The 13189-nt window shown below is 36.2% G+C and overlaps 1 protein-coding gene across 2 annotated transcripts in view; it reads right to left on the bottom strand.

Moving 5' to 3' along the window:
• Positions 1–584: 584 nt before the first annotated feature.
• LOC135200992 (uncharacterized) overlaps positions 585–13189 on the bottom strand; it is a 37277-nt gene continuing 24672 nt past the window's right edge. For both annotated transcript variants that reach the window (XM_064229794.1, XM_064229792.1), the window contains exons 2-6: positions 11965–12061; positions 4898–5066; positions 4408–4563; positions 3404–3612; positions 585–1618 (exon numbers count right to left, since the gene is read on the bottom strand). In XM_064229794.1, the coding sequence (XP_064085864.1) occupies positions 1196–1618; positions 3404–3612; positions 4408–4563; positions 4898–5066; positions 11965–12061 (1054 nt within the window). In that variant the 3' untranslated portion in view covers positions 585–1195. The remainder of the gene's footprint in view (positions 1619–3403; positions 3613–4407; positions 4564–4897; positions 5067–11964; positions 12062–13189) is intronic.

Genomic DNA, 13189 nt, shown 5'->3' with positions numbered 1-13189 from the left:
TGAATTAGTACCTAGTGCACCAGTACCCACTTAATACAATAGATTCTTCCAATTCCTTCATTCTATCCTGGAGCAGCCCACAATCTTTGATGATGATGATGATACTTTAGGGTGACTATTAAATAACAGCCAATGAAACCATTGGCGCCTTGAGAGTGGGTCTCGGATAAGTATGCAACACTGTTGTGACACCTCATTAAGTCAACTGGACTTCAAGCGGTAACCCACAGAAAGAAAATGTTTACAAAAACTTGGGCCACTGACTGGTAGTCTTGTTCACCATCAATTCAATGAAATAAAATTAAATCCCAATAAATGTCACACGAGAGAGAGAGAGAGAGAGAGAGAGAGAGAGAGAGAGAGAGAGAGAGAGAGAGAGAGCCGCCATGCTAGTGCAAGGTTAAATTTGGGAACAAATAAATGATATCTATGGAGAGAGAGAGAGAGAGAGAGAGAGAGAGAGAGAGAGAGAGAGAGAGAGAGAGAGAAGAGAGAGACGAGAGGAGGTGAGAGAGAGGAGAGAGAGAGAGAAGAAGAGAGAGGAAAGACAGAGAGAAGATGAGAGAGAGAGAGAGAGGGAAAAAAAAAAAAAAAAAAAAAAAAAATACTGCTGAATACGATGGCTGAGGGCTACGGAAGGGCTTCAATATTATGGAGATCACGGAGTGAATGAGGTGACAACTTTGCACTAATTCTAAAATGGTAAAACTGGCTAAAAGACTTATATAAAATATTTATGCAAAAGTTAAATAAAATGGGTGAAGCATATGACACTGGAGAGGCCCTTTGTAAAGGAGGCATCAGGGATGGGAAATATCTGAGCCAATCCAGAGTCACACAGGTTTCTTCTGAGGTTAGGTTCAGTAATGATTTTGTCTATCTTGAGCTGCAAAATAGAAATGCACAAACAAAATATCTCTCCATGATAAAAGCCTCTTGGAATGTACATTAAACAAGAGTGAGCGATGGTGGGGAATAAAGATTTGTTGGGGTACTGTTACTGGGCGACATATATACATCTGTCACAACAGTGTTACATTCCCCCAAAGACACTACATAATCTGCTTCTGGACCCGTTATGGGTAGCGTAGAGGGGCAATGAGTAAGTCTCTCCACACACACACACACATAGGCAGTAGCATTCTTAGCAAACCACCACAAGGTGCTGCTATAATTGGCTAGCCACCTTGCTACACTATTCATCCACTTTGACTTTCTTCTGCGCTGGTTCATCAGTGCTGTCTGCTGTGGGGTTGGAGGACACAACGGAGGTTGCAACTTTCTCAACTGTTGGAGCACTTGTTTTTGTAACTGAAGCATCTTGTGATCTATCTGCTGTTTGGCTAGTGGTATCTGGCGTGTCTGGCGCAGGCTCACTTGGGACTTCAGAGACAGACTCACTTGGAGCCTCTGAAACCGGCTCACTAGGTGCTTCTGAGAGTGCTTCACTTGGAGCTTCTGATACTGCCATAGAATCATTTGTATCTTCACAGTTTGAAATAATAGAAGCTCTACTGTTCTCAGCATCTGAAGTGCCATTTGTATTGGCAGTAAGATTTTCTTTATTAGCAAAGGCAGAATCCATTGAATCATTGCTCTCTTCAGGTACAGGCCCACCCTGAAAGAATGAGGTCAATTCAGTGAACTCTCTTGTTTACAAAGAATTTTCATCAAACCTCCAAACAACAGAATTGAACAATATTCAGAATATTCAGAAGTTATCAGTTTCTGCAGCTAAAGTACCCTATCACCTATAAAAATTATGGCATGATTTGAGAAAACCATGTCAGATATAAGGATTGTTAAGACCAGCTGAAATACTGATTATGTATCATCAATAATGACAAGAGTATTAAACATGGAGGAAAAAAAGTTACTGCAAACTGACCATACAGTTCTCTCTATAATTCATGCACTACCTTCACTTGTAAAGTATGCATCTATAATTTTATTTTTTTTTATCCCAAGAGCTTGAAAGTCACGCTTCCCCTCTCTATGGGGTTATTACCTACTGATTACCTTACATAGCCCATCATAGTCTGTAGCTAGCTACAGTTAATGCTTGCATAAATTTAATATTGACATGTGGGTTTTATCCTTTGGATTTAAATTCTTTGACGCCAACTAAAGGGTTGTATGATAGAAAAAAAGATTTTTGCATTACCCAAAAGATTTTTGCAGAATACTCTTTTCCATCCTTTTGTCTGAGTTAGTTATAAGCAGTAAACATTAGGATTAGAATTCATTCAGTAAGAACTCACTCTTCCTAGACAGGAATTGGAAGTAATAAAAAGCGTTACACTAAGCACAAGCACACATTTATACAGCACTTCAACATGGAGTATTCTGCCAACAATATAAATTCCACCTGAAATGCTAACTCAATATGTCAACAGCTCTTTAATGACTATACCTAGTAATATTTTTTTAATCTTTCCTTTCAACTCCTTTTTTGTAAATGACACCTACCTGTTTGCTTGTTTTCAACTTCCTCATCCCACTTCTAAAATGTGTGTGAAGGGACTGCCTAAAATATGATCTCCACAGCCCATTGTAGATGCTACTACAGTTTATTATTTATATTTTCTTTATATAATTCATTCCCAATAAGTTTCCTCCAAGTTGAGGCAGCCCTTAAATAATAGTGGAAAGAACTCTCAGATCCAGTTGAGAAGCTTAACTGTAGTGTAAATAACTCCCGTAGTTAAAAAAAAAAAAAAAAATTCTAAAATAAACTACTGTTCTAGACATAATTATATTATAAAGTTGAATGAAGTGTTAATATACCAAATTTGTAACTAAGTTGTATTTTTTTCATTTATGCAAAAAAAAAGAAGTTTGATTATACATCAATAGTAAGGGGTGGATATTTAGCACTCCAAAAGAATTTCTTTGAGAATACTAACCTAGTCTGTTCTGGGGTACTTGGCATAACATTACCTTAAGAACTTAAAATAGTTTATATTTAACCTTCTTTTTCCCTTACACAAAAAAAATTGTGCCTGCATTATAAACATGCCAATGGGAAGAGGCATAAAAATCATGGTTAATTAATGTTTACAATACACCCTACAGCTATCCAAGCAATTTTCCAAAACTATTACTACTTTACAGGTCACAATAATAATCAATGATTTTACCTAATGGAATTAAAAAGCTTTTGGGCTGAAATGGTGTATTTTTGGGTCTAACAATCAATGCAACATCAAAATAAATATGTTTTGTCAAAACACTACAGAGATTTACGCTAAAGAAAATGGCCTAATTTTATTGTCATCTTCAAGATGATGATTGTTCCTCATATTATCAGGCTCTTTAAAAATTTGAATTAGAGTAATTAAATAAAAAAAAAGACAAAATACCATGCAAAAGTGATAATGTAAATGCATTAGCAAATACTTACATTCTTCTCTTTTTGTTGTACATTCGTTTCAGTATCCCCATTTTCAGTAGGTTGCTGCGCCTGCCCTAATGGACCGGTTGGAGTGGTAGTGGTAGAATCGGGTGCAACCCCAGCAGGCATGTCATCCAAAAGTTCCTTCTTGCAATCAGAAACCACAAAATGTGCCCAAAGAGCCATTTCCACCTTATGTGGGTTCCATTCTCCACTACCTGAATACCGATAATTAAATTGTGAATCAACAAAAAACGGAACAAAGAATAATATAGGTCTTTGTAAGTCTCCAATAGGCAAAAACAAAAGCAAGGCTATATATGTTTAATTCAGAGAAATAATATTTCCCATTCATACCATAATTATTTCCTTATAAACAACTTTCAATTAGAGTAAAGATGACTGCCATATTCATGACAAAGTTGTTTGATGGTTTCTTGGACTGTCACAAAAAAATATTTTCAATTTGCCTTTTAAGGAAAACATCCATTTTTCTTCAGTTAGCTGAAAAGGACTGTTGTGCAAACGGTCCAAAGCTCCCCATCTTTTACCTTTTGGTATTTTGAAAAAATATACAGTATCATATACATTATTGTGGCTTTTATCTCATCAAAAATTTATCTTTTTAATAAATCATCTACTTTATTCTCAGCCAGGCCTGATCGAGTACTAACATAGCAAGCTGATCAACTTTTAATAGTCCACTTTTTAATACTGTACTGCCTTTTCTAGAATGTAGTCTAGAGGGCTCAAATGCAAGATTCTATAGTGCAATGTTACATTTTTAATGGTAATTCCAGTTGACCACTTACAACAAAGTCAACTTCTAATGACATCCACGAGTTGTTTCTTGTGACTGGGATATGAAATTTACATTACCCAATAAACAAGAGTATTTCAAATGGCCCTGAATAAGGCAGGTTCTCGCCAACATTTAAATTTGAATGTATATCATTTGCTACAATTTTCCAAAAATATAAATCAACGAAACAAAAATTAACAAAATACAGTACCTTCTTTATTTAATCTATTAGCTGCCATTTTCAGCTGTTCCACAAAATTCAAAAGCTCTTTTGTAGTGTAGTCAATGCCTTCAATTTCTGGAATGGCCAACAGGCACTCATCAGCCATGAAGCCACACTGTTCTGGGCTGCCAGCTGTGAGAATTGCTGTAAAGCAAACAACGGAGTTACAATTAATGACATACAACAAGCTTTTGAATCTACTCCCCTAGACATAACGCAAGTATTAAATTATTACAACGTCAAGAAGAAGAAAAAATTCTAGGCTTGAAAATCCAGTACTGTGAGCTTGATGATTATCTTGAAATGTCTTTAAAATAGTTTTGAGATAAAATTTCATATATGATAACATTTTAAAAATGACAAATTTTTAACCAATTTGGAAGCTACAAGCTGACATTTTCATGCTTTCCTAAACTGCATCAAACATATACCATACCATGCTACAGAAGTGCATCAAAGAAATCTCTGGCTAACTTACTTGATGCCATGGCTGGTCCAACACCTTTCAAGTTGCAAAGGGCTTGGATTGCTGAGGCTAAGTCATCTTTTTTCATCAATGCTCTGAAGGCTTTTTTCGTCTCCGTCATACACAAGCGTGGGGTATTCATCTGAATGAGGTCTTTTAGCCTTGGAGAAAACTTGCCACGCTGGAATAAAAGAGATGTTTATTCTTCAATATGCTGCCAAAGGCAAGGTAATATAATGGTTACATGAAGTGACCCCTTACACTAACTTTTTCATAATAGTTTTGACTAAACCTGTTACACTAACTTGGTTTTCACCTAGCATCGGTTGTTTTTATGTAATAATGATTCTCCAGTGACTATTTCTATCAATTTTCTATAAGCATTCTCCAAGGAGGTCATAAGTGCTTATGATACACTACAGGGACTGCTGCTACCAGTACTGCAAACCTTAGTTAATGTTAAAAGACAGGAGAACGGATGCAAAAATAACTAACAAACCTTCTGTTTGACTACTGCCATAGATTTTACTGATACAGTAATGAAGTAACTGAAAAACATTGTTCCAAGTAAAGGATTTATATTCCCAAATGCAATCCTCACTTGCTTATTTCTCAAATATTCCTTTAAGCACCATCTTTTTTGTTTTCTTGACAATGGAAGGACCATTCACATCAGTCATATGGCTCCAACATTAAAAATCAATAACTTTTTCACTGTTCAAGTGCCAGAATGTAAAAACAAGACGACGTTACAGCCAAAGCCAAGTCAACCGTCTATCACTGTACATATAACAAAACACCCGGTTCAAATTCTGACAGGAAAGATGCCCTATCAATTATAATTCCCTCAAGTGAAATTCATTCCCAAGATAATATACATCATATAACTTCTCACACATGACATTTTAAAAAACTAACTACTTTTATAATAAAAATTATTCCTTGCATTTCAATAACTTTGTCTACTTTCTTTGGTAGTAGTCATAAGTCCTTCATGCTATTGCTACTGAAGCTGTTACTTTCCACACAATCTTCACACTTGCAGATGTTTCTAATCCTGCTGAAAAGTAACAAACGTAAAAATTGATGCCAGCATTTACGTCAGATACAGTGAAGCTTCTTCAGGATCAAAAGGTTTTGCAACTGCATGTCAAAAGATTTCCCACTCTAGAAACATATCAACACAGCAGCATACAATAGAATAAAAATTAAGTAAATAAAGAGATTGGTTTAACATCGAGAATGTAAATAAATACCCTGGATGATACTGGGCTAATGGATAATGTGAAAACCTTGGATATGAAATGAATACCTGCTTATCATGGAATCACTGCAGAGGATTTTAGCTGAAATTAACAGGACACCAAATACTCAAACTGTTTTGGGAAAAAAAACTTAATGACTGGGTTAATACACCAGAGGAAGAGAGAAAAAAAAAGCTACCATACTAAAAAATAGGAACCTGCTATAAAATTAAAATATATTCAGTATGCTTATTCTAAATAGGCTGGAGATAGACACTAATCAAAAGATGTACATGCGTTTAGATAAAACATGAGTTACACAAATTATTTGTACTGAGGGAGATAGTAGATGTGATGGAGAGGACGACGACAAATTTCTTGTGTGTACAGGAGACTAGGTGTAAAGAGAATGGAACTAGAGAGATAGGAAATCGGTATAAGCTTTATTACAGTGGTCAAGAGAGGGAAGAAATGGAGTTGGAATAAATGTAAGTAACAACTTGAAGGAAAAAGTGGTAGAAGTCGAGATAGTAAATGATAGTTCTTTTAAAGATTCCAATAATAACAAGGGACTAGGTAGTAAATATATCAGCATACGCTCTTAAGGTGGGTTGCAAAGAGCAAGAGGAAGATTATTATTATTAATAGGGCTTAGCTTTTCCGGACCTCTGAGTTTTAAGTAGACTCTTCTCGGACTGGTCAAGAGGAAGAATTATTTAGAAGAGTTTGAGGCTGTATTAGAAAAGTGAAGGAGGACGAGAAGCTAATAATAGGAACTGATATGAAAGGCAGGGTGGGAAAAGAGAAGAGATGGGTATGAGAAGGTACACAAAGGCCACAGGTTTGGAATTAGAAATGATGATGGGGATTAAATATTGGAGGTGGCTCAGAGTTTTGAATTGGCATGTATGAGCACATGGTTTCAGAAGTTGGATAAATACTTAATAATGTATGAAAGTGGAGGAGTGCAACACCCAACAGATTGCATCCAGGTTAGAGGAGTCGACAAAAATAATGTGACAAACTGCTAAGCGATCTTGGGAAAAGTGTGTTAAGGAACATAGGCTTGTGGTGAATTTTTTTAAATTTTTCTTTTAATGAGAGGAAACCCAAAAAGAGAAAGAGGATATCTAGAATTAATATTTGGAAACTTGAAGGAGAAAAGAGAGAGCTATTTAGGGACTGTAAGAGCAAGATGGCACGAAAGGGGGAATGTAGAAGTTGGACAGGGTAACAGAGTGGAAAATATCTGGGCAGACATGAGAGAAATATGTGTGGGGGAAGCAGAGGAACTGGAGGGAAGAACCACTGGATATGGAGTGTTGAGAGGAGAAAAGTGGTGGTGGAATGGAGAGGTGCAAGAACCAATTAAAGAAAATCAAAAAACATTTAAGGACTAGAAAGTAAGGCATGCGCAGGGTGCAGAGGAATGGTACAGAGAAGAGAAAAGAGATGCGAGGAGAAGGGTAGATATGGTTATTGGAAGGGCGGCAGAGCAGTTGAATGAAAGACTAGGAACAAGAGGAGGAGAAAAAGGATATCTATAAGATTTCAACCTTACGGAAAAGGCAGACAGGACTGGGCTAAATTGGGTGTCATCAATGATACAGATGGAACTATATTGTATACGAATGAAGACACTAAGAAAAGATGGAGAGAGTATTTTGAAGACATTAAAATACTAAAAATGAGAGAGATGAGATGGGGGAAGAACAGAGGGTGGAGGTACCAGCGATGGAGATACAGGATAAAGAAGTGAAGAGAGCATTAAGTAAAATGAAGAATGGTAAAGCAAGAGGTCCATCGTTAAAGTTTTAAAGAGGATACTGGACAAGAGATTAAGAGAGATTGTAAAGATCAGGAAACAGCAGTATGGATTCATGAGAGGAAGAGGGACAGTGGATGCCATCTTCATAGAGCGCTACAGGAAAAGAGGCTAGAGGGAAACTAGAAGATTTATTGTGTATTTGTAAACCTAGAGAAAGCATATGATAGAATCCTAAGAGAAGTGAAGTTTTGGTGTCTGAGGAAGAATAAAGTTCCATAAAAGTTTTTAAGGCTGGTCGATATGATAAACCAACAAACAAGCACAAAATAACAGCAATATGGGAAACAGAACACTGAAATTAGCGTTGGATTACACCAGGGATCAGCATAAGTTTGTGCTGGTCATGGACATGTTGAGTGAAGAGATCAGGAAATGAAGTGCTGTGGGAGTTGTTGTAAGTCGCTGATCTGATGACTGCTGAAGATGAGGAAGACCTACAGAAAAGGGTTGGAGAATAGCAGGAGTCTTTAGAAAAGAGAGATGGCTTAATGGTGAATGTGAATAAATCAAGAGGTTTTTGAGAGCAGTAGAGAAGATATGAGACAATAGTAATACAAGAAAGAAGAGTCGATTATAAAACAGGCAGAAAAGTTTAAATACTTAGGATCTACTTTAAGTCATGAGGGAGGTTGTGAGGCTGAAGTGGACAGGAAGATAAAAGCAGCATGAAGGAAGTGGAGAGATGTAGCTGGAATTATGTGATGAAAAATACCAATCAAGCTAAAAGTCAAGACCTATAGCACAGTGACAACAGTGTTAATGTTTAGATCAGAAACATGGGCTATAAGAAGAAAAGAGGAAGTAAAGCTTGAGAGAACAGAGATGAGAATGCTGAGGTGGATTATAGGAATACTGCTACCTGAAAGATTGGAAAATGACAAAATAAGAAGAGCAGGCTTAAAAGGTAACAGAAGTGATAAGAGTGTCACGACTGAGATGGTATGGGCATATGTTAAGGATGGATAACAAGGAGGGAGTGAAGAGGGCTTGGGAAGAACCTGTTAGAGAAAGAAGATCGAGAGGGAAAGAGAGAATCAGATGGCAAAATAAAGTGAAGGAAAATATGGAGAGAAGTTTGGTGGAGGCAACCGATCCCTAACGAAGGGATAATAGATGGAAAGAAGGCTACAAGGGAGCAATGTACTGAATTTAAAGATTCCATCTTGTGGATTTTTAAATTCCATACGCATCCACAGTTTAATATTAACGAAGGTCCTGTACCACCATTGCATTTCCATTAATATGGAAAGCTGTACCACCCACAAATGAAAGATATAAAACAGATCTTAAGGATGACTTGTCAAGTTCAACGACAGTAAATTGTGGGATTCTGATATGTTATTCTGCCTTATTTGTATGAACTCATCTTTATATATATATATATATATATATATATATATATATATATATATATATATATATATATATATATATATATATATATATAACACACACACACACATATATATATATATATATATAGTAGGAAATGGAAAACATTGAAATAGGAACAGAAACCTGACAGCTTAAACTTGGAATACAGAGATGATGCTGTTTTTATCAATATAGCATGATATTAAAAACTTTTTAAGTCAAAACATAAGGGATGAGGACATTATTATTATTATTATTATGAAATTTTTAATAAACCGCATACATTAAAATAGATTAAAATTGCCATACAAACATGAATAATTTCATAACAATGAAACTACATCTAAAAATTTTTTCTTATTTGAGAACAAAGCTTTAGGAAGATAGCAGAATAGAGATAAATGATGAAAAGGAGAGTGAGGTGTCTTAAGAGTGTGTCCTTCACACCACCCTAGAAAGAACTGTACACAAATGTTAACAGTAAATCCTGACTGCTTTATGATAATCTGACTTTCAAGCCAAGTACTGTGGCAATTTCAGCTATTCAGTGCTTCTTAAGACAGTGAACAGGAGTTGCAGCGGTTGGACAGCAAGATGAAAGAGTGGAAGTTGGAACAGAAGTAATTTAAAAGTAAAAGAACGTTGGTACCAGTAGAATTGGAAAATCCAAGTCTAATTGGATAAGAACTATAAGAGGCGGCTGGAAACGAGGAAATTTATGGAAGCTACAGCACAGGAATGACAAATGGCAGAATTCAACAGGGTCCTCCTGTATGACTTGCAGTGTTGGTGGTGATAAATATGATTTTGAACACAAAACATTAATCCACAAGGGAAGGCTTCTGACTGGTTCAACCAAATTTTGTTAAAAGCAGAAAGTGAAACAATTATAATTTGCTTCAATGTGAAGGAAATGGGGGTATCAAAATTTAGTAAAAATCACTGATAACAAATTTTCCAATAATAAAATTGTGAAACAATTAGCAAATGTTACTTACAGGCAGAACCCATGTATAAAATATCAAAATTAAAGACTAGTTCAAAGAAAAAGTATAAGTAAAGAATATGAAAAATGCAAAATGCAGATAATAAAAAATAATGGCTGTGAGGATAACAACTGGAAAGTAAGAGAGACCATAAATTTTAGTCAAGGTATGTTCAGAAAACATTAACAATGAAGAGGGTTTATTGTTACTGACATAAGGTATAGAATGCACAGATGAATGATAGTTTTGTATGAAAGGATAAGACATTCTGGTCACAGTATATCATGCAAGGTACAACTTTTCATGAGAAAAATGTTTGGATGGGGGAAATAGCTTCCATGACAACAAAACCTCACTGATTTCCAGCAAAACTAAACCCTCTGGAGAGACCCATTCAAATGTTTTTAGCCATAACCATCAACATCCATTCACTCATTCAGAAGATACTCAGGTTAAAGAAAAAGGTTCCAAGATAATAAAAGAACAAAAATAAGTTTATTGAGACCACCGAATCAAACTTCTGGACAATCACATGGCCTACCAAGGTCGAGTCCCTAAAATTTCAGGTGAAACAATATTAAAGAAAGACATCGAAAGGGACATGATGAAAAGTAAGAATCAGAAAGCAATTCAACTAGGGTCTAGAAAAGTTGCAAAAGACTTTAGTACACCATTTAATGGCAAACCAAGTAAAAGAATCAAATTATTGATTATGACTAATACTTGACCCTTGGCAACAAGAACCGAGATCAAAATTATAATGGATGAGGGGTGTTGCAATATATGAGAGAGAGAGAGAAGAAGAAGAGAGAGAGGAGAAGGGAGATGGAAAAAAAAAAAGGGATGAGGAGGTAGGAGAGGGAAACCTGGATGGACTGAAAGGAGAGAGGGAGTGAGAGCGGGGGGTGAGGAGAGACGAGATCTGGATGAGTAAGAGACTGTGGCAGAGAGATTAGAGGACTGAGAGTGAGAGAGAGACGAGAGAGAGAGAGGAGAGAGAGCAGAGGATGAGAGAGAGAGAGAGAGAGAGAGAGAGAGATCATTAGTGGATTAGTTGGGAAACCAGACGATGCTTCAACGCTAAAGCATGACCTGAGCAAAGAAATAGAAGCACCTCTATTGCAAACAGGACGAGAGGTACCCCTAACCCTGCTACAATTACCAATTTTCATCTCTGGTTAAATCTTCAATTTAATTCAAATGTCATCAAGTGAAAAGTAATCACTTGTATCTTGGTAGGAACAACTGCAGACCTGTTAATAATACTGACCATTTTTGGGTAAAGGCTTCAGTAGCCCTAGATACCCAGTCAATTATGTTAATTCCAGAATAATTTGTGCACTATAACAATCTTAATGTAAAAATGGACCAAGCATTTACCCTTTGAATAGTGACACTACATTATGTTAGCAGGAACCAGAAAAAAAAAAAAAAAATAGCAGCTTTTCAACAACCACCATGTTAAAATATTACAAAACCAATGTCATTCATACTATATAATGATATTTATCCAACACAGACTGCATTTCCCACACAATTATAATTCAGCCATCATACGGATTGTTCTGATAGCAAATAGATTCATAAGTATTATGAAGTCAGAGAAATGCCATAGACAGAATTCTTAAAGGAATAAAAACTACTTACTGAAAGTTTCCATTTCATACACTGACATAATTCTTCATGAGTTAAGTGAGCATCTTTCCCTCTTGCCTTTATCCTTTTTGGAAGTTCTGTTTGGTACCTGTGAGGAATAAATAGTAAAAATTAACACTTGGTAGAGTAATATATTTGGAGCAACACTAAAAAGGTTAATAAATAAGCTTCAAAGGCAACATCAATCTATTTGTACTACTCTACCATAGTGAAACCTCTCGCCTGAATGAAAAATACACAGACCAGAGGACACATACTCATCAGACATTGCACATAGCATATAATCATCATCTACATCTCCAATATCATAAACCAAGAAGTTTTACTTCTAGCATCTAGAACCCTCTCAGGGAAAAAGTGAAAAATGACACTATTCCCTAAACTTAACTGAATTCCAGGGTAGATGAAAGCAGGGACTCCCAGCGAGAGCCGTATGAGCCTTCAGAAATTCTCAGCCGCCACCGGATAAAATTAAAAAATGGGTGACCCACAGACATACTATAGCTTAGCTCAGTATATCTGAATTGAACTTAGCCAGAACCTTACTAATGCAACGTGAACACTTTCCACAAACTGTCCTGCAAAGATGATCACTGCATTCAATGGGAAACTCAAGCTGTCCTGGTCAACCCTTAGGAGCAGCTGCTGCATAACATGCAAGTTTGTTTCTCTCACCGATATGTGATATGTTCACTGCTAATGCACCTTATGTTGAAAATCAACAAACAAGAAAGCCTCATGACACTGCAAACCAACATAACAAGCTCCAGTGAAGTTTCAAGATAGAGGAGGACATAAGAAATATATGAAGCTGTTCTCATTCGCCACTACAAGATCCTATTTGGTTGAGTCTGGCTTAATTCAGTTATCTTTTCTTGAATGGAATGGAATAGAGTTTAGGCCAAAGGCCACCTATACTGAAGACCTGAACTTCCCTCCATACCAAGAAAACAGAGTCTACATCTCAGGGACCTCAGTTAGTGTTGAACAAAGATGCTGATTGTGCAAATGATTGTCATAGAATTGTCAGTTTTCCAAATAAAATTTTCATCCAAAAAGTGATGTTCAATTTATTACTTGAAAAGGAGTTTGAAGTCTCTGGATTTATCCAAATACAATTATTATGATATCTACTTCCACAGGCAGTAACTTAAGCAGGGCACAGTCATAACACACTTAAAAAATTATGAACTAAGTTTTCATTGGCCTCTGTCTC

The sequence above is a fragment of the Macrobrachium nipponense genome, chromosome 27, assembly GCF_015104395.2.
Source record: "Macrobrachium nipponense isolate FS-2020 chromosome 27, ASM1510439v2, whole genome shotgun sequence".
NCBI classification, from domain to species: Eukaryota; Metazoa; Arthropoda; class Malacostraca; order Decapoda; family Palaemonidae; genus Macrobrachium; species Macrobrachium nipponense.
Note: the sequence above shows the minus strand (reverse complement) of the source record. Positions and strands in the feature narration are given on the sequence as shown.